Raw genomic sequence first — 22,138 nt, forward strand, 5'->3', positions numbered from 1 at the left:
TGAGAATATTCATTCTCGAATAAGATTAACTTAGCATATAAAAGATGTGGAACGAGAACTAGCAACCCAAAATGAATACGATGACAAACATAAACCATGAGATTCTCAATCATAACATAAATCATGAATTTTAAATCAACTTCCATGAACATGCAAGCATATGAATAACAAGTGAAATTGAAACGTAGGAGTTTAGTCGATTCGATCATGAACAACTTAGTACCTTTAGGCTTGAGTGGAATGAAAGAGATACGGATAACTTTTTATCATGTCTGCTTCCATTTCCCATGTAGAGTGCTCTACTTGTTGATATTTTCACAACACTTTCACGGACGCAACATCTTTATTCCTTAATATTTTCACTTGTCGGTGTAAGATTTCCACTGGAACCTTATCATATGTCAAATTTTCTTAAATGTTCAAGATTTCCATTGGCATAATAGAGTTTTTATCTCCCACTAACTTCCTCACCATTGACATATAAAATATCGGATGAACCATAGCAAACTCAAATGGCAAATCTAACTCATATGCCACTTTACCAACACATTTCACTATTCGATAGGGTCCTACGTATCTAGGACTCAACATCCCCTTCTTACCAAAATGCATTACACCCTTCATAGGTGAAACATTCAAATATACCCAATCATTCACATCGAATTCAACCTCTCTTCTTCTAATGTCCGAATAGGACTTTTAACATCATCGAGCCATCTTTAATCATTCTCTTATGAGCCTTACTTTTTCCAATGCATCAACTACTAAGTCAAGACCAATCAATGTCATGTCACCCATTTAAAACCATTCCATTGGGGACCTACATCTTCTTCCAATAAGGTTTCAAAATGAGCCATTTGGATGCTAGAGTGATAACTATTATTATAGGCAAACTTAGTCAATAGCAAATGTTCATCCCAACTTCCTTTAAAATCAATGACACATTCCCTCAACATATCCTCCAAAGTTTTGATCATTTTTTTGGCTTGTCCATCGGTTTGAGAATGGAAAGTGGTACTTAGCTTAACTTTTGTACCAAGACCTTCTTGAAATGACTTCCAAAAATGTGAACTGAATTGAGTACCTCTATTGGATATAATCGGCAAAGGAACACCATGAAGCTTCACAAGTTCATGAATGTACAACTTAGCGTAGTCTTCAGCACCATAGGAAGTCTTAACCGGTAGAAAATGTGTTGACTTAGTCATTTGATCCACAATAACCCATATAGAATCATATTTCCTTCTAGTACGTGGCAAACCCATTATAAAGTCCATATTCACATCTTCCCACTTTCAAGTAAGAATTTCAATGTCTTGAGCTAAACCTCTTGATTTTTGATGTCCAGCTTCACTTGTTGGCAGTTAGGATACTTAGACATGAACTCCTCTATGTCCTTCTTCATGTCATTCCACCAATATACTTCCCTCAAATCACGATACATCTTGGTGGATCCTAGATGAATTGAATACCGAGAACTATGGGCCTCAGTCAATATCAACTCTTTTATCCTATCAACATTAGGAATACACAAGCGACCATGGTAACATAGTACCCCATGTCCCCCTAAGGAGAAAGCCTCAATGGATTTTTTGGCAACCAACTTCTTCAAGTCAACAAACACCAGATCATTGTCTTGTCTGGCCTTACCATCCTCCACAAGAGATGATTCTAAGACATTATCTACAAGAATACCTCCATCATTGAAATCAAAAAAATGCACTCCTAAACGTGACAACCTATGGACATCTTTAACCAACTCCCTCTTACCTTCCTCAACATATGCAACACTATCCATGGATAATCGACTAAGAACATCGGCTACAACGTTTGACTTGCTCAGATGGTACAACATACTATGTCATAATCCTTTAGAAGTTCAACCTAAGGTTCAAGTACCTTTGGCTAAACACGTATTGTAAGATTTTGTGGTTGGTAAACACATCAATATGTACCCCATAAAGATAATGATGCCAAGTTTTGAAGGCAAACACAACCACCGTAGTTCAAGATCATGGGTTAGATAGTTTCTTTCATGCACTTTAAGTTGCCTAGAAGCATAGGTTATAACCTTCTCACGTTGCATCAGAACACAACCAAAACCAACAAATGAGGCATCACAATAAATAACAAACTCATCCACATCATTGGACAATGCCAAAAAATGAGTCGACATAAGACGATCCTTTAATATTTGGAAGGTCTTCTCACATGCTTTCGACCATTGAAATTCACCTTTTTTGTGTCAACTTAGTCAAAGGCGAATAAATAGATGAAAACTCTTCAACAAACCTCCTATAATATTCGGCTAAGCCCAAAAAGCTTCAAATATCTGAAGGAAATAATGGTCTAGGCCAATTCTTTACCGGCTCTATTTTCTTTGGATTAACCTTAATCCCATCACCGGACACCACATGTCCAAGAAATGCAACTTCCCTTGGCAAAATTCACACTTACTAAACTTGACAAATAGTTGCTTATCCCTCAATGTTTTCAGCACAATTCTCAAATGACCCATATGATCCTCCTCATCCCGAGAGTTAATCAAAATGTCATCAATAAACACCACCACAAACATATCCAAATATGGTTTGAAAGTACGATTCATCAAATCCATGAAAATAGCGGGAGAATTAGTCAACCCAGATGACATAACTATAAATTTAAAATGACTATACCTTGTCTGAAATGCCATTTTGGGAATATCACACTTCCTTACCTTTAGTTGGTGATAACCGGAACGGAGATCAATCTTTGAGAAGTAACTTGCCCCTTGCAATTGATCAAAAAAATCATCTATCTTTGGAATTGGATACTTATTCTTTATGGTGACCTTATTCAATTGCCGGTAATCTAACACATTTAGTGTGACCCATCTTTCTTCCTAACAAATAATACGGGAGCACCCCATGGCGATATACTTGTCTTTATAAAGCCTTATCCAACAAATCCTTCAATTGCTCTTTCAACTCCTTAAGTTCCGTCAGAACCACATGGTAAGGAGGAATAGAAAAAGGTTGAGTATTGAGAAAGAGATCTATGCCAAAGTCAATTTCCCTTTCGACAGGAACACTAGGCAAATCATCAAAAAATACATCGAAAAACTCATTAACTATAGGGACCAACTCAAGAGTAGAAGTTTCAGAATTAACATTCTTAACTTGCACAATATTATAAATGCACCCTTTACAAATCATTTTTCGGGCCTTAAGACATGAGATGGATCGATCCTTAACCACTGAATCATTACCCTTCCCTTCAAGAGTAGGCTCATTAGGAAATTGAAACTTGACCCTACGGTTCTATAATCAATAGATGCATAAGCGACATATAACCATTGCATACAAAGAATGATGTCAAAATCGGTCATGTCTAGTTCAACCAGATCACATGGAATAACTTTGTGCAAGACAGACACAGGATAATTTCTATAATGTCTCTTGGCTAATACTGAATCACCAACTAGAGTAAGCCGAAAAAGGTTCTAATAACACTTTAGGGCACACATCAAATCTCATAGCAAGGTAAGAAGTAACAAAAGACAAGTTGGCACCTGGATCAAGCAATGCATAAACATCATAGTTAAAGACCCGTAACATACCTGTGACCACATCGGGAGTCTCATCCATAACTTGCCTAGCATGAAGATCTAGAATCGGTTGTTGTGTTGGCCACACTTAGGTTGAGCTTGGGTGCCTTTTGCACTTTGCCTTCTTGTGGATAATATTCTCCACCTTTGTTGGAAACATAAGGGAACTCGGATTGCTTATAGTCCATCTTGCCACATCCATAGAAAGCACTCATTCCCATCAAGAATTTCCCTCCATGATTTTTTTCATACTTTGCACACTTAGGAAAAAAAGGTTTACTCGCATTCACACCTCTTCTCTTTGAACTTTAGGGTATGTCACCCTATCCTTAGAAAACTTCCTCCCCGAACCTTGGACTTGTTGAAAGTAGACACTAATTCAACCACCGGTCCTAGCATTGGAGAACCCACCTTTATACCGATCCCTCTTAGAATCCATCATTCTCATCTCTTTGAGCTTTTCTCCTTTAATATTTTTGGCGAAAGTCATTAACTGAGATATTTCCATCTCCTTAACAAGCATAGTAGTACAACATTCTTTAGCAACCAAGTCGAACACCCCCGATATGAATTGACTCATTTGACCACATAGATCAGCAATCAATGAGGGAGTATACTTGGATAGCTTAGTAAACTTGAGGGCATAATCCCTCATTCCCAAGTTGCCTTCTCGAAGGTTAATGAACTCCAACACTTTAGCTTCTCATAGCTCAACAGGGAAAAGGCGATCAAGGAAAGCAAGTTTGAAGTCTTTCCATTCAATAGAGCCTTCGTCTATTCTCTCCAAATTTCATTGAGTGTACCAAACTTGAGCAACACCCTTGAGTTGGTAAGCTTCTAACTCCACTTTCTCCTCCGAAGTCACCCCATGATACTTACTATTTTATAGACCTCATCAATGAATTCTTGGGGTCCTCATCGACTTTTGAAACATGGAACATGGGAGGGTTCATTAGTTTAAAATCCATTACTCTTGAGGCTGGAGTAGGAACATTAGGAGGAGCCGCAACCCTTTGGTTGGCCACTACTTGGGCTAGGATGGTAAAAGCGGTCTGGAACTCCACATGAGTCACTTGATAGGGTAAAGGACCATTGCCTTGAGGAGTCGAAGGAGCTTGGGCTTCGTTAGCATTATTCCCTCTCAGCAAATGTGGTCTTCTTGGAGGTATTTTTCTTAAAATCGCAAAGGACAATCGTTAGGAAAAGAAAGTCTTAGAACACACTCTATCGCACCACATAGAAAATGAAAGAAGTGAGGGTTCATATAATATCCTATAGCCTCATATTCATAGATGTGGTGTGCTTTATATTCATGAATAAGACTCTACGTGATGTGGCATGTTGGACACCCTAGGACATCTTAAACCTTATATTCTGATACCAAGTTTGTCATGATTCGACCAAGGGCCTAGTCATAACACAGAGTTGGAACCCCAAAGGGCTCCAACCAAGCCTCTTGACATATAATAAAGTAGCATAAGGTAAAATAGATATAAAAATTAACATGTAAAGAGTCTAAACATGAATCATAAAAGAAGAATGTAACTTGATGACATAGACTCAATAATATTTACCCAACTAATGCCTCTACTAACTAAGAAGGGTGGGGGCTAAAACATGTCCCAAGATCACCCTCAAAATAAGACATAACTAAAAGTCTTTAAAATCAATAATCTTACTCAATATCTAGACCTCAATAGATGAGGACTCGCCAAAAGTTTATTGAAATGGAAGCTCACTAGCCACGTGTATGAGTGTGATCCTCAACCTCATTCCTACATTATGAGACAATTCAGGCAAAAAATATGTATTAGTGCGTTTGAATGTACTAAGTTTGTGCGCATGACATGCAATATAAATTATAAGATGTAATGATTTAGAATGTACATAGTAAAGAAGATCGGTAAAGTCATGAGGACAACATGATGATCAAAGCATTTAAAGGACTTAGATGAAAATCATAGAATAACATGATGAGCATATACATATGTGGGATAGGAACCATAACTGATAATAACACCATGAGAGCTATAACATGGAATCCCATTGTCTCTCCATACAATGAAGAAAAAGGGGAATCTACTTGTCAAAATAGACTCTAATCCGCTAGGCGGGTCATATACATATGTTATATATAGATCCACAAGCTAGGACATTAAGCAAAACTATGGTGGAATGTATTTTAAGGGACAAGAGGTTGCTATTAAGGCTTTTGATAGGGACCCCACCTCAAGTTTGCTTAGTGCTAAGTCAAATCCCATAAAATACATACATAGCATAGAAATCATAATGAACATATATCATATTCATGATCATAGGTTTGAAAATCGTGGATCAACTCATTTCATAACATAATTACAATGTGAGAATTGACCTTTCATCATTACAAATCATACTTGTATAATTCATACCATGAGGTTCCTAGGTCACCACATAGGACCCTAAGTCACCTTTCTTCCATAACTTGCATGAATATCATAATTTGATCATAATTTAAATCCGTAGTCATGATTCATACTTGAATTTAGATGAAAAACTTGAATACATAATCAATTTGATTGAAAACCATAGAATACTTAGAAATTTTTGAACTTCATACTCATACTTCATGTAATTTATCATAGAAAATAACTTTATACATGGGCATTCATAATTCAACTTAAAATCATATAATTTACGTAGAAACATACCTATAATGATCATTAGTAATGATTAAAAAAGTAATTGAAATAGCCCAATAAAATTCATCAAAATTGAAGTTTAAAAGTGATGAGATTTCATGAGATTTTTGAAGTATACCTTGGACTCCATGAGTGGAAGGGACTCATGAATCAATCCACATATACCTTGATAGAAATTGGACTTGAATTTGAGAAAGGAGTCTTGATCTTGAAGAAACCCTAACCCAAATCTTGATGAAGACGATGAACCCTTGAGAAACCTTGGGAGAGAAATATAGAATTTGTTTGGGAAATAATGAGAGGATAAAAAGAGATTAGGAGTATTTAGGACATAATACTTAATGAATCTAATCCTTAAAAGCGTCCACATACATTACTAGAATGTAGGGAAAAAGACCAAACTGCCCTTCATAAATCTTGAGTTGGACATCCCTACAACAAGGTTCTACAAATCGTAGAAGCAGTGATAAGTCGTAGGAATGACTCGTCCTACAGGACCTTAGAAAGACTTGAAAAACAAGTCTCTGAGTGTTTTGTTACGAGTCATATCTACGACTCATTTTCACTTCTACGAGTCGTTGATTGGACTCATCTCGCAAGTCTGATGGATCCCTGAAATAATGGCCTCTGATCTTTAGTCATGACTCATGGTTACGACTTGTAGTCTTCCTTACAAGTCGTGAAAACCACTTGTCTTGCAGGTCTGAGAAACCTACAAGTTGAAGGTCTCTGAAGTTTCACCACAACTCGTTTTTATGAGTTGTCTTTGTTCCTATGAGTCGTCAAGTGACTCGTCAACCTTGATCTTGCCTTAGTAAATTTCCAGCTTTTTTACTTTTTCTCCACGAGTCGAGTTTACGACCTGTAATAACTTAAATGAGTTGTAGATTGACTTGTAGGCCTGGGTCAGTTCAATTCTTTTAAAACTTTCCTTTCGTTCAATTTTTCATCTTATAGGGTCTTACAATTTTTCATATGAATATCATGTCCTTTTCCTAGAAGTTGGCCCAAACTTAAAATATTACTTTTCAATTATGGCACATAGTAAACCTTATTAATCAATTTATGGCCACCATCTTTACAGGATATCAGAATCGTACATATCCCTTCAATTTGAATCTTTGAGGTATCTCTAAAAGACACACCTTTCACCATTTTCTTGATCTCCACAAACTTTTCTTTGTATACACACTTATGATTGCTTTCTTCATTGTCAAGATACCATGAACTGCAATTATCTGTATCTTCTTATTTGAGTGTCATTAACAATGTTGACTCATTTTCTTTTTTATTATTGTCAACAAGGTTAGCTTTCTCTTCAATATTACTATGACATTCCCGAGAGTAGTGTCCAAATTTATGATAGTTATGACACTCGATTTTAGATTTGTCATACCTCATTTCGTTGGTACATTGATAAGCTTCATGTCCTCTACCTCCTCATTGTACACGGCCATGACTTTTGAATGATTGGTGGCTTTTATCTTCATTATTGAATTTATTAATATAACTCCATCCTCTTCCACGGCCCCTGTCATTGTCCATTTCATCTATAACGTTTTTCACCTTCAAAATCTTTGACGGATGCCTGAGTTTTAAGAAATTGTTCCAGGACTCTTCTTTTCTCCTTTTCATCGTTTTCTTCATGAGCTTGTAAAGAACCTTCCAATTGCTCTATAGTCATAGAGTCTAAATTTTGAGACTCCTCAATAGCACACATCACATAATCAAATTTAAGTATTCAAGATCGAAGGGCCTTTTCTACCACATGCACATCATCTACTTCCTCCTAGCACCTTCTTAATTGATTCACAATAACCATCAATCTTGAACAAAAAACCAAAACTATTTGGATTGTTTCATTTTTAAACCTCAAAATCAATCTTTAGAGTTTGAAGTTTTGCCTTCTTCACCTTATCAACTCCTTGAAGAGAATTTTGCAAAATGTCTCAAGCTTCCTTTAAGGTGGTTGCATCAGCTTCTTTCTCAACCATGCCATCATCCGAACAATGATGAATGAGAGTGAGGGCCTGTTGATATTTCTTCCTTGTCCTTAACAAGACATTTTTATCATTTTGGGAAAAAGTTTCCTCATTAACAGCTTTTGTATACCTTCAGTCTACAATGTCCCAATTATTTTGAGAGCCAAGAATGACTTTCATTCGTAAACACCATTTTTTCATAATTTTCTCTTGTGAGACAGGGTACTAAAAGGATAGTAGATTATTATTTTTCATGGTTCTAATACCACATTGCTTAAAAAATGATAATCCTACGCAGGATAGTATCCATGCAAAATAACAATAACAACGACATCAAATATTATAACGGGATAAATATGATACCCGAATAAAGTAATACAGTACATTGATTATAACTTGATTGTGTCAAAAGTCATCTACTCTTTTAAAATATCAACACTCCTTTTATTTCATACAACTCACTATAATTTTATTCCTTTTATTTCATACAACTCACGATAATTTTACTCCCATACTATTTTCTCACAGACTAAGAAATAGCATATTGATTACTCTCACTACTCTATATTGCTCTCTCTGTTTGGTGTGTATTGAAATGTTTAATTGCTACTCTATTTATAAAGTTGTTGAACCTCTTACTTACATCACTAGCGACTCGGGCAGTCAATTTCCACAATATTGGCTACTAAATCCCACCAAAGTTTGACTACCAATTTCCACAACGTTTGGCTGCGAATTTCTAGAAATGTGGCTGCCAAGAATGCCAAACTTTGAGAGAAAACACATACACTATTGTGATACTTTAAAACAGTAAAAAACAACTGCCCCTCTCCAAGGACATCTTTTTACTAGTTGATTTCTTTCCTTTTTATTGCGGGACTCATTTCATGCAAAAACTGATTTCTATGTCTTGTTTCTAGCTCTTGGGGAGTTACCAAAATGTAATTAACACACTTACAGCTTGCTGGGATTTATTGTTGTGGGGTCAGTCTCCATTACAAAGTCATAAAAAATAAATTTTTATGAGTCAAAAATGACTGCAAATATTTTCAGCAATTTGCAATTGCAAATTATAATTGTTGTCAACAAAGTGCAGCGCAGTTTTTCGGTGGAAAGAATAATTTTGTCAAAATTGTGGATGGTGAAATAAAAATTTCACCTATAAAGGGAGCTATTCAGCTCCTCATTCAATACACCAAAATTCATAGAGAGAAAAATTATTTAGAGAGCTGTGAGGATTTCATAAACTATAAGAAAATAGTTTGTGAGCGATATTTTTAGTAAGGTGGAAGATCAAAAGAGTGTTATTTTTTTTGAGTGTGTGGTAGTCATTTTTGAGTATTGTACTTGTACTACCCAGTGTAAAATTTCTTACTATAGTGATATCGGTTGCTCCTCTTGGCCCGTGGTTTTTCCCTTATTTGAATTTCCACGTAAAATTCTTGGTGTCATTATTTTTTCCATTTTATTTCTACTATTTTAACTATATATATTTTTGTGTTAACATTTTTTTGAACAATCTTTAGGATTCTGGAGGACATGATTTATCAAATGTTTTCCATGTAGATGTCAAAAGGATAAGCAAAAGGAAACCTGGTGAACTGGTACTTTTCTATGCTCATTTTATGCTAATGAAAGTTCCACGTTCACCTTGTATTTTGCAGACGCTCACATTTTTTCCATCTTGATCTTTGATGAACCTGATTGCATAATAGTTTAACATTTGGATTCGTTCAGTTAAATGTGGTTCCAACATTGTAGGTTCGAAGATTGTCTGCTAGGGTTGCAGTGCATTTTAATTGTTAAGGGATCGTGTATGATTGGGAAACTATATTGATGGTTAGGAGTGGTGAATGATCAGATTAACCTGAAATTGGGCGAGTAAAAATGGTGCAAATCAATAAATGAGCATATGATTGACCTTCCCAAGGTTTACTTGGGCTTGATGGGTTGGTCTGATGTGCTAAACCATGGGTCATTGCCAACTACCCAACGTGACCCAAGAAAAATGGGATGAAGTTCAAACTCTAAAACTTGCATTTTAAGGTGAGAGGAAAAGTGATCGGAGATCTGAAAAGCATCACGTGGTCAGAACTTTAAATATCGCTCGCAGCTCTTATTTTCTTTTGACATCGGTGAGTATTCGAGCGAGCTTGTACCCTCCCTCAACTATTCCATTAGGTACCTTCTATATCCCACCCATAACAAGCAATTCCGTTAATGAATACACTGGTCCTCTGTAAGTTATTCAAATGAAAGCCAATAAACTTAGATTTATTTTTGATAAATTTAGGTTCGTATTGCTATCCACAACTAGTTTAGGTTTGAGGCAGTTAATTGATTGATTATATGAATGAACAAATTAAAGGGAGAGAGACATAAGGTACTAGATAAAAAAAGTTCAATATGAGAAATACATATTCAAGATTGGTATTAGTATCATACACCTTATTCATGGTCATCTTTGCATGATCAAACTTTTTGAACTCTTTTGTTTGCAATATCAGAAGGTTTGTTTCCATCCAAGTAATCTTCCCTACAGCCAAACCACCTCATGTGACCAATGCGTTAATCATGTACATATATGATCAATTTTCTTAATGTCTTGTTTGAAAAGACATAGATTAATGAATATGTTGTATTGCATAGAAATTTTGTCTGGATTTTGCTGATAAAAGAATACTCTCTCCATTCCAAAATAATTGAATTGTTGAAGCATGACACACATCTTAAGAAAAAAAAAATAAAGACATATATTAGTCATGTTTTTTCTTTTTTGCCCTTTTCAAACTCCATGCTAGCTCTCAATACTCATTTAATTCATTTTTGGAACTCAACCTTGAAATTTAATTAATGAAGGGTAAAATTGGAAAAAAAATCAGCATCTATCTTGAATAGTGAACAATTCAATTATTTTGAATACTAAAACAAACTCCAACAATTCAATTATTTTGAAATGGATGGAGTATAATATAGGAGAGTAAATTGAATTTCTTTTTCTTATAAAGAAAGAAGATATATTGATTTTTTAAGATAACACAAACTATTACTCCGGTTGTCCCTCAAGGTGTTTGACTAGACACGGAGCTTAAGAAAAAAAAGAGGAAGACTTTTAAAACATGTGGTCTCAATTAAGCCATAGAAATTGTTTTGGCTATAAATCATCTCATTAAGGGTGAAATGAGAAGTTTGAAGTTAAATTATTTCTAAATATAGAAAGATGTCATTATTTTTGTAACTGAGTATAAAGAAAAGAGTGTTGCATAAATTGGGACAGAGAAAATAGGTGGTTTCGTCTCATTTGTTTAAGTCTTATTTGGCAGAGGTACTTGGTATTTGTGTTGGTGGGAAGTTGCAAGTTCCTAGTTGAATAGTCAAGATGCATAAGGAAAAGATAATACAAACTACTTGAGTTTTCTTTTTATAGTTTTTGAGAATGGTTAAATCGCCTAAGTTCTTCATGGAAGTTCAGAAAATTCTGATGCTTTATTAAGCCTCTTAAATATTTTCCTCCGTGCTTTTCCTATTGACTTATCTTTTCCATTTGTAATGTTTTGATACTTCGTTGGACTTCTCTTTGGCAGAATGTAAAACAGAAATCCATCCTATTGCTGCTCAGAAAGCTTGATACGACTAATGCATTGCAACTAGCCCGTGTTGCTTCTTTCTCTAAAAGCAGCAGACCTTCCCATTTTCATTTCCGTATTGCTTCTTTCTCTAGCCCCTCTTTCTGGTCATTGTTATCAAAAGCAAAAAGCGCAAAAAAGTTCATAGGTTCACTACGGCTTTAAATTCAAAGAAGAAACAAAACGTGGGCTTTGATGAAAAAAAGCACAAAGGGAGAAAAAAAAGTACAAATGTATATATTTAATCCAAGACTAATAATTATAAGCATAATGCCAAATATGTGAACAATGAAATTGAATTTCTTTTTTTACTATAAAGTGAATATCAATTGTTTATTGTCTCCTCGTCAGAAGAGGCTCATTGTCAAGGAAAAGTATGCCTTAGAACCTTGACGATGACACAAAAGCGCACATTAAGCAACCGAAGCACTCAAGACATTTTGAGCCTCGCACTTTAAGCATGCTTAAAGTGCCTGTTTCTGCCTATCCGAAAATTGGCAGCTTTGATCTTTGCAAATGCTCTGAGAATTTGATTAACCTTTCTTGACACGCCATGCTTTTTTTGCTCATAAGATGTGCATTATGGTACAATAATATGGTTCTTCTGTATTGTAATGATCATGTATAATTCTCTAGTGAAAAAACTCTCTTTCACTATAGTATTTTCATATCTTGTATGATACATGCATTTACATTTTTAATTGAAATACACATGCACATGCATCACATAAATAGTTACAAAATGTAAAGGAAAAAACCCGCTGGGATTATTGTTGAAAATTTATAATATCAGAAGTACTCCTTATGGAACTCGAAACGCGTGGATGTCTTGTAACTTAATTCTTGAGATAGCTTCTTCAACTCCTTTGCCAAGACAGGCATCCCGCAGTAGAAGACTCCTGCATGTCATTTTGTTAGTGAATCTACATTGATTATTTTTAATCTCCAGTTTCATTTTGCAGAAGGGAGCCTTGGAGTAACTAGTAAAGTTGCTGCCATGGGACCAGGAGGTCACGGGTTCAAGCCTTGGAAATAACCTCTGGCAGAAATGCAAGGTAAGGCTGCGTACAATAAACCCTTGTGGTCAGGCCCTTCCCTGGACCCTGCACATCGCGGAAGCTTAAGTGCACCGGGCTGCCTTTTTTTTTTTCATTTTGCACTTTTTCTTTTAATTTTTGGATTATCTGTTTATTCGTTCTATTTATCTTCTCTTTCCTTTTTTAATATTCAATGTTGACTGGGAAGTGCCTGGTTGGATGTTCTACTTTGTAAATGCTTCAATAAGGTAAATACTTTCTGGTATCAGTTGATCTAATTGTTCGAATACTTCATAGAGTGCATTGAAGTTACTAGTCCTGACTTCTGTAATAACTGATCTATGCCATTAGGTCCTTTCTAAAGGAACTTAAGATGATTCAGCTCCATTGACTATAGTATAGTCTCAAACTGCTTGTTATGTCCACTCTGTCTTCATCTAGTCAACAACCATGTTGTTCTTTGGATATAGCAATATCGCTACATTTTTAGATTCTTCTTCGGGCTTGTATATAACCTTTGATATTTGTTATTTTTTTAGCCTCTACTATGTGATGATATTCATTAGAATGAGGATGTCTCATTTTTTCTGAATTGACAATTAGGCATTAGGTCTAAGGAACTAGAAAAATCATGTAGGAAGGGGCATTTGTCAGAACTGCTGGTGTTTAATAATTTGTCATAGTTACGTTGAGATTGTAGAAATTCTTTACCTACTGTTGAATAGGGATGTTTCAAAGCTATTTTCTTGAACACTTCAATCCATTTGGGCCTTGCAAAATGTGTCCTCACCTGCAGTAGAATTAGTTTTAATGTCAGTACGGTTCAAGTGAAACACCTTTTATTTTCTTTTTCATTTACTTGTCAAAAAAACAGAAGATTTTTTTAGAACATTTCTCTTTGAGAAGCTTTATGTGAAGTAACGGATCATACCCTAGTGCCAGACAGGATGTCAACACCATGTTTTGCATGATTAAGTGCTTGGAGCATGGTGATGAGAGCTGATCTGGCATCACCTTCTTCATAAACACTCGTTAGATAATTATGCATCTCTATCTGACCCTGTTCCATCACCAGAATACAGGAATATAACTAACTTGATTGGCCACTAATTGGTAATATTAAACAGATATCGATCAACTTAGAATTCCAATTAGGAGGAGTGAAGAAAGGTGGTCAGTTTAAGGACATCTAGCAAGAAGTATGTGTGTACTACTTTGTGATCCATCTCTGCAACTTCATTCATCACTCCTTTGAACCACTCTAAGGATCCAGGTTCTCTGGTAACCCAATAAAAATGTGCAGTTCTCGTCCTTTGTGATTTCTTCTTTACACTTGATGCTGTGCTTGAAGAAACAAAACTTGTCCAGCTGTCATCTGATGCGCTGGTCTCAGTATTCAAATCCTGAAACCGCATCATGGACGAAAAATATTTACTTGGAGCCTTACAACGTTATTGTTTTGAAGTTATGATGAAGATTGATTTACCACATTTTCATGTGCTCTTGTATTGTTCAGTAGATCCTTTAGGATACTTATAAAAGGTGTAGCTCCAATACCAAGTCCTACAAGAAGTAAGACGTCATAATTTTGATAGTCCTGTGCTGGAGCGCCATATGGTCCATCTACAAGCAATCTAGGTAAACTGCATGGTTGATAGCATTTTTAGACCTTGACAAGGAAATCATATGTAGGTTTGACTGGTCAGAAGTACTAAAGTTACCCTCTTTGATCAACATTTTCATGTTCTTCAAACTTTGCTTGACCAACTACACATGCTGGAATCTTTGTAAATACCCTCTTAAGATCTTTTGTCCAGTCACCTACAATCCGGATATAAACACTGAGGTAGTCATCTCCTGGTGCAGATGTTATGGAAAACGGATGCCTGGAGAAATATTGACATGTATGTTCAATGCCTGTTAGGAACATAATCAGCTTGCATGTGAAACAACCATACCTACCATTGAAATGATGATATTGTTGGGCACTGCAAGAATATATACTGCCCGCTCTTGTATTTAAAACCAGCTGGTTTTGACATGATCAAGCTCAAGACATCTCCTGGAAGTACAGAAACCTGTAAGGTCCGAAAATCAATTCTTTATTTGTTTACTCCTATTTTGTTCTTGCTCTTCCTCTCCCTATATTCTTAGGTGGTTTTACAGTTTCACTTTAGGAGCTAGTTTCTTGTACTGTCCCAAGAATACAAGTGTAATTGAAGAAAATGCCATCTATTTAACCACATGTATCTGCTTCTTGCCCTTAATTTGCTAGAGATGAAGGCCTCATTGGCAACTTACCTTCAAGATCTTAACTGCATAGTCTTCTGATCGCCATGTTCTCGAAGTCCTCTCTGCAATGTACAGGATTAATGGAAGGGAGATATACATCCACGTCTGCAACAGTTATTGGTGACACATTGTTAGCATATAATCTTGGATAAATGTTTTTTAATTTAATGCTCTCTTCGTACTAATTATCTTCATAGTCCTTACAGTTTTCTGATACCATTTGTGGACAAAGAACAGGAATGTTCCATGTAGTAGTAGCAATATATAGACCAATGCCAGAAGGTGATGAGAATACCAAAATGCGTTAAAGCCTGTTAATTGGTTCAGAGGGGGTGGCAACTTCAGTATGCTCCTCCTGAAGCATCGTGTTGCCAGTATGAAGGCTATAGTCATCAAAATTACCATAGAAATACCAGTGATGCCCTCAACACCAGTCAAAAGACTTTTGTAACTTGGCTTCAACTTGTCAAAATCAGAAGCTATGAGTGCAAATTTTTCTGGTGATGAGTTAACCAGATGGGGAAAATCACACGCTAAATGGTTGGCTGCATGAAGTATTATGCCAACAGCTATGGCATGTGCAATAATCTGCCAAGTCAATGCCCTAGTTAAGGAATACGCTACTACTGAAAAATTCAGAAGAAAATTTCGGGCATGTAGTGTTTACCTTGTGAAAATTGATATTGTCATCAAATGGAATAAGTATCCTGGCTCTTGTTGAACGTAACCTAGTTAACATGTTTCGACAAACTGGTAAAAGGATTAGTGCCATGTTAAACTTGAGCGTCTCCGCGGCCCCTTTAGCTGTAGCCAAACAGTAACCCATTACTTGAAATGCTTCCATTTGCCTATACTGCATGAATTTCCAAGTGAAAAGTCCAATCATAGCCAGCAACCATAGCAAGATAATCCAGCCTCTATGCCAGTTCTCTAAGACAAGGCATTTGAGGGCACGACTTGCTTTCTTTACTATGTTGTTGGTCTTGCAGGTTCCTAAGTTTATACTCCAGTCAACACTGGTTGTGCTTAAAGGCCTACCGTAGCTCATGTAATTGTCCCTTTGTAGAAGAAGTGTTTCCAACTGCCATAACTGAAGGAAAAGGCACGTAAGGGGGTCATATCATTGGCAGTTCTAACCAAACAAGTGTTGCTACCTGAAACTATTTTTAACACCCTTTTCTGTGGTGCCAATGCTTGATTATATATATTCCTTCTCATGCCTAGGTGTATGATCATCAAACGATATTTCAAGAAAAACCATTACATTTTGATGTTATTTAAGCTTAAATACTTTGATTACATTGTTTCTCAAGTGAAATATTTAAGCAATGACTAAACAGGTGAAGGAGAAAGTGTTCTGATCTTTCTTTGTTAGAAAGTTGGAGAAAGTTAAGAAAATTGTACTCTTGCTTGAAGGCAAATCCAAAGGGGGTGTATATTATTTGTAGTAAGTGCAACTTTGTTTCAAGCTATATATTGTTGAATGACACAGAATTCTGGGTATGCCTATGCTTAAATACTCTTTGGAACTGCCTTTCCCCCAAATGACCACATAAATTCCAGATATTGTAATTTTTGAGTCTCTTCCTGATATTGCAATTTGCAAGGCAGACGAACAAGAATTTAGATACCTCAATGTAACCAAGACCTTCTGGGTCTAATTCCTCCATTATCAAAGAAGCATACTCTGCTGCATTTTCCTTCAATTTTGATAGCTTATTTGCTGAAGCACTCAGCATTATCAGCTGGTAAAAGGAACAAAAATATATAAAATTAGGAATTATCTGACAATGCAAGGATTTTTATATTTACCTACCATCTTTATCAAATTTTAGACTCATACTTGCTGTATACAATTATAGTAGTCACTTGATTGTACAATATTTTTTTTTTTTATTACTATATCACTGGATACAAATAAAACTATTTCTGAAATAATAGTAGCTGTTCAGATTCTTCAAACTTTCACAATTAATAGAACATTGAAGAACAAGTTGTTTTTTTAAAAAAAAAATTATTTAAGTTGCCCCCATTCTAGATGGAAATTAGTCAAATTCTATGATTTGACCAAAACTGAACCACTCTTTTTGTTTTTTCTTTTCTTAGTTCACCCTATTTGTTTTGATTGAGAAAGTTCAACCAATGATAATCTTACCTCTTGAACTTCTTCTTTCGTGATTCTTCCATCTCCATTGCTATCAGCCCTATAATAAAAGGGGGAAAATATGCATATTTACATCGTCATCAATTGAAAATTAAATACACGGTCTCAATTTATGTAGCACTTTTTTTATGAGATTTAAGATTAATTTTTTAAGCCAAATTGAATTAGATCAATTCAATATTTTAAATTAAACTATATGAAAAATATTAAGGATTTCAACTTTTCTTAAGTCAATATGATAAAAAGAATACATTTTAAAATGTTGGTAAAATTTATGCAATTTTGAATTTCGAAAATCAAATAGTGTCACATAAATTAGGATATAGATAAATGATAGATATAGCAACAATCATAGTAACGTACTCAGGGTAAGTGTCTAGACTAGAAGTAAGAGTGAGTTATTGACTTGTAATCAAGGCACTATATGTGATCTTAAATTTCTAGCTTTACTTTTTAAGTTTAAATTTGTGTGTACTCAGAGAGTCACAGTGTATAATCTTTTTGCAGCAAATAAGTTGTTATCATGTTGATGTATAGCAACAGGTAAACGTGTAAATCAAGTCAGACTTGTAACATGAAAGATGCAATAATTAATACTGGGAGGGAGCAACAGGTAAGCGTGTAATTCAAGTCAAAATTGTTAGATGAAAGATACAATGGAAAAGAGTTAAAAAAAAAAAAAAGTTTTTGAATAATGTGAAATTGAACAAAATTGGTCAAGTTAATAATTTGTTCCAAAAAACTTTTTTTCGTCATAATTTGGTCAAAAAAATGACTTAACCATCAATAGTTTGGTCCAAAAAAATCTTTATTGTTTCTTAATAGATTAAAAATATATTTTTATCAAACAATTATATTATTGTATTTCATTTCATTTTAAACACATTTTTTCTAACAATTTTTATTAATTATTATTATCAAATGTTTATCCTACTATAATTTTTAAAAAATTACGAAATTCAAATGTTTTCTATTTTATTAGGTTTTTTTGATCGGTATTAATAAAATGAAATCAATGATGAGGTTATTATGATCTTATATATATATATATATATATATATATATATATATATATATATATATATATATATATATATATATATATATATAAAATCTATATTGTCAGTTAAAAAATAGATGAAGTTATTTTATTTTAATTGATAAAATGAGATTAAGAAGAAAAATATTATTTCTTACTTAGTTATTGGTTAAAGTGATTTAAAAAGAAAAAAAGAAATAATAGATTTTTTTTAAAAGTAATATTTTTATTAGAAATTAACTGTGTTTAAAAAGAAACGGATCAATATATTTATTTGACATTTTTGATCCGTTAAGTAAAAATATGGATATATTTAGACTAAATTTTTGGTTGTAGTGATATTTTCAAACCAAATTATTAACGACAAATAAAATATTTTTAGACCAAAATATTAGGTGAGACAATATTTTATTTCTGTTGCTACGCTATATACTTTTGGGATTCTTGTTTTTCCATTTCTATCGTCAAGTCTTTTTTCAATGATTTACAACAAATTAATAAATAAGTAGTACATAATTTGGTAGGGGTAAGATTTTACTCAAATCCCCCACGTCCTCCCAATGTATTTATCAAGTCTGATTCAATTTATAAAAGAAGATAGCTGGTCAGAATCAGATTATCTATAATAGAACTCTAGCTTAGAATTCAATGTAGGTAGGTAAAAAGAAGTGAATCCAATTTATTTCAGAGAAGAGAACGATAAAGCTTTCGTGTTGGCATATATATATGCATATCGAAATTAGGGAAGAAGAAGAATACGACAATGGAAAACCGGAAAAGCATACAAGCGAGAGAGAGAGAAGAGGCACACACATGTCAAAGAAAATCGCAAGTCTGGCGTGAAAGCTTTGGTTAGAAATCTGCAACCAGAATTCGTGTAGCTCTGCTTTGCTTATCTTTGACATCTTTTGTCGCCTTCTTCGTACCAATGCATCAAAAATTCCCACCGCAAACTCTTTTGAATCCCCCATTCCTACATACATACATACATACACCTCCATTATATATGACCCTGTCACGTGTAATAAAAAGCTGTCTTAAATATATTATAATATTTGTATGATGATATTTGTATGCTTATAAATAGTAAAATATGTTTATATGAAGATTAAAGTTAATTATTTTTTAAAAGAGTGGTTGAAAAGAAGGGAGTTAGTAGGGACGCATCCACACTATTGGCATTTGCCGGAACGACTTGTGCCATTGCGAGGCATTTACTATATGAATTGAGAAAATTGAATGTACCAATGCATTCACCGAAATCTTCTCTAGTGAGCAAACCATCCTTGGCCAAAGCGTTGAAGCGAGTCTCAACTTTTCCCCAAAGATCATTATTAGTATCACATTCTCCGGTCGTCTTACTTATGAATCTCAACCCTCCAAGGGCTCGCTGAGTGGTCGATTTATTCCTCACCATCTTCAATTTTGATGATTTCATCTCCGTCATCTGATTTTGATGAAAATGATGGTGATCACTCCTTTCCGGTGATCTTAACCACGAGAATTTCCTGGGAGATGCACGCGTACTGCTCGAGACAAGTCCGCTGGGAGAATTTTCTTCTTCTTCTTCTCCAGCAGAAATTTTGTTGTTGTGATCTGGACTTGGTTTTATGGTACACAAAACAAAGGAATTGTCCTCCAGTTCTAGCGTGACCTCAACCAAGTCTCGATCATTATTGTTTGTCTGTAAATTATTGAGGAAAATGGGCAACATTGCACCGCCAACATGCTCCGATGTTTCTGCCTCCGGTATGTCAAAGTGCCGACTATAATTGGAGCTGCTCCTAGGAGATGACCTCAAAAATGACGTCACATCCATTTTTTTATTTCTTTCTCTCACTGTTCCTATGGTTCTAAAATAACACCTCGTAACTCATATCTCAACATGATATCTGGTTTTGCTCTTTCATCAGTTTCATTCATGCAAGAGAGAGAATGAAAATTAAAAAGAGTAGGTGGGGTGGTATGTTTGTAGAGTTTTTGGAAGAATGCATATCAGCAGCCTTGTGTTTTCGTAACAGCTAGCATCAGTCGCTCTTTTTTATAAAAAGCCAAACACACGGAACAAATTATTAACAAATTTCAACATCTATTATATATACCAAAAAAAATTCATTTTAATCAGATATATAATATTTTGCAACAACCCTGATAATATGACTAGTGGTGTCATAGGAACATAGGTAAAGTCATATAAATTTTAATTTATGTGTTTTGGATCACAATTATTTTACGTTTTATTAAATTTTGATTAAATTATTTGTTTATATTAAATATTTTTTAAATTAAATATAAAATTTGAGTTAAAATTATTTTATTTTTGCCGAATTCGTGATTATCACCACCATATGAAATGTAATTACTAGGAGCCGAATCCTAAACTATGGGTACTATGTATACAGTATACGTATAGTACTTGAACAGAATGCACTGCCCCACCACGTGTAAACCTATTGTTTTATTTTCCACATTTTATAATTTTTACATTAATTGTACACATCATAAAAACTACGTAAAATTTTAGGATAACAAGATGATCAATTAATCTACGTAAAATTTTAGGATAACAAGATGATCAATTAATAATACAACAACATATTCAGTGAAATTCAACAAGTAGGGTCTAGAGAGAGTAGGATGTATGCAGATTTTACCACTATCTCATGGAGGTAGAAAGGTTGTTTTCGAAAGACCCTCGGCTCAAAAGTCACATTTTCAAATACGAGAGAAAAACAATATATATAGCATAATGAAAATAAATAAATAAATACATAAATAAAAATAAAAAAAAATAAAATGCAATGCAAAATTTACAAGACAAGAACAATAACTATAACAAAGTACTGCGATAATCAAAGGCAATAGCAACACAACTATAAAGGCATGCCTAGACCTACGACCACCCTAAACCGACACACAACAAGATACCATTCTATCCCTATTAGCCTTCTACCCTAATTCGCGACCTCCACTCTTTTCTATCTAAGATTATGTCATCGGTGATATGGAGTGGCGCCATATCTTGTCTAATCACCTCTCTCCAATACTTTTTGGGTCTACCCCTACCCATTCGTATAGCCCTCAAATCCAACCGCTCGCACCATCTAACTGGGGCGTCAACACCCCTTCTCTACACATGCACAAACCATCTCAATCTCGCTTCTCTCATCTTGTCGACCACGGATGCCACTCTCACCTTCTCCCGAATAACCTCATTCCTGATCTTATCACTCCTAGTGTGTCCACACATCCATTTCAGCATCCTCATCTCCGCAACATGTATCTTATGAACATGAGAGTTCTTTACTGGGCAGCACTCCACTCCATATAACAACGCTGGTCTAACCACCATTCTGTAGAACTTACCTTTAAGTTTAGGTGGTATTTTCTTATCACATAGAACTCCAGAGGCTAGCCTCAATTTCAACCATGCTACCCCAATGCGGTGTGTGACATCATCATCGATGTCTCCACTACTCTGGATGATGGATCCAAGATATTTAGAGCTTTCTGTCTTGGGGATAGGTTGGGTGGCAAACCTCACTTCCCTACCCTCTTCATCCATCACAGTACTAAATTTGCACTCTAAGTATTATGTTTTGGTCTTGCTCAATCTAAACTCCCTAGGCTCCAACGTTTGTCTTCAAACCTCTAACCTATCATTAACTCTGTCCCGACTCTCATTAATCAAAACTAAGTCATCCGCAAATAACATACACCATGGAACC

General features: G+C 35.0%; 1 protein-coding gene across 2 annotated transcripts; it reads right to left on the reverse strand.

The window, feature by feature from the left end:
• Positions 1 to 12,389: 12,389 nt before the first annotated feature.
• LOC129880599 (respiratory burst oxidase homolog protein E-like) lies at positions 12,390 to 20,457 on the reverse strand. 2 transcript variants are annotated; one of them, XM_055954690.1, is made up of 14 exons: positions 19,656 to 20,457; positions 19,224 to 19,383; positions 17,363 to 17,411; positions 16,839 to 16,952; positions 15,875 to 16,297; positions 15,412 to 15,795; positions 15,217 to 15,312; positions 14,878 to 14,993; positions 14,637 to 14,801; positions 14,402 to 14,558; positions 14,130 to 14,318; positions 13,847 to 13,975; positions 13,631 to 13,705; positions 12,390 to 12,777 (listed from the first exon to the last, which is right to left on the reverse strand). In XM_055954690.1, exons 1-14 carry the CDS (start codon positions 20,227 to 20,229, stop codon positions 12,736 to 12,738), a joined length of 2,673 nt encoding a protein of 890 aa, XP_055810665.1. In that variant the 5' UTR covers positions 20,230 to 20,457; the 3' UTR covers positions 12,390 to 12,735. The 2 variants fall into 2 exon arrangements, with proteins under 2 accessions (XP_055810665.1, XP_055810664.1); XM_055954689.1 differs by having other exon boundaries at positions 13,627 to 13,705.
• Between the last annotated feature and the right edge of the window lie 1,681 nt (positions 20,458 to 22,138).

Source organism: Solanum dulcamara, chromosome 2 (genome assembly GCF_947179165.1).
Source record: "Solanum dulcamara chromosome 2, daSolDulc1.2, whole genome shotgun sequence".
NCBI classification, from domain to species: domain Eukaryota; kingdom Viridiplantae; phylum Streptophyta; class Magnoliopsida; order Solanales; family Solanaceae; genus Solanum; species Solanum dulcamara.

Coding starts and splice junctions, on each gene's coding strand:
- LOC129880599 (XM_055954689.1), bottom strand. CDS start 20,229: ATGGATGTGACGTCATTTTTGAGGTCATCTCCTAGGAGCAGCTCCAAT. Junction 15,313..15,411: donor ACAAATGGTATCAGAAAACT/GTAAGGACTATG, acceptor TAACTGTTGCAG/ACGTGGATGTATATCTCCCT. Junction 13,976..14,129: donor TTGCAGAGATGGATCACAAA/GTAGTACACACA, acceptor GTGATGGAACAG/GGTCAGATAGAGATGCATAA.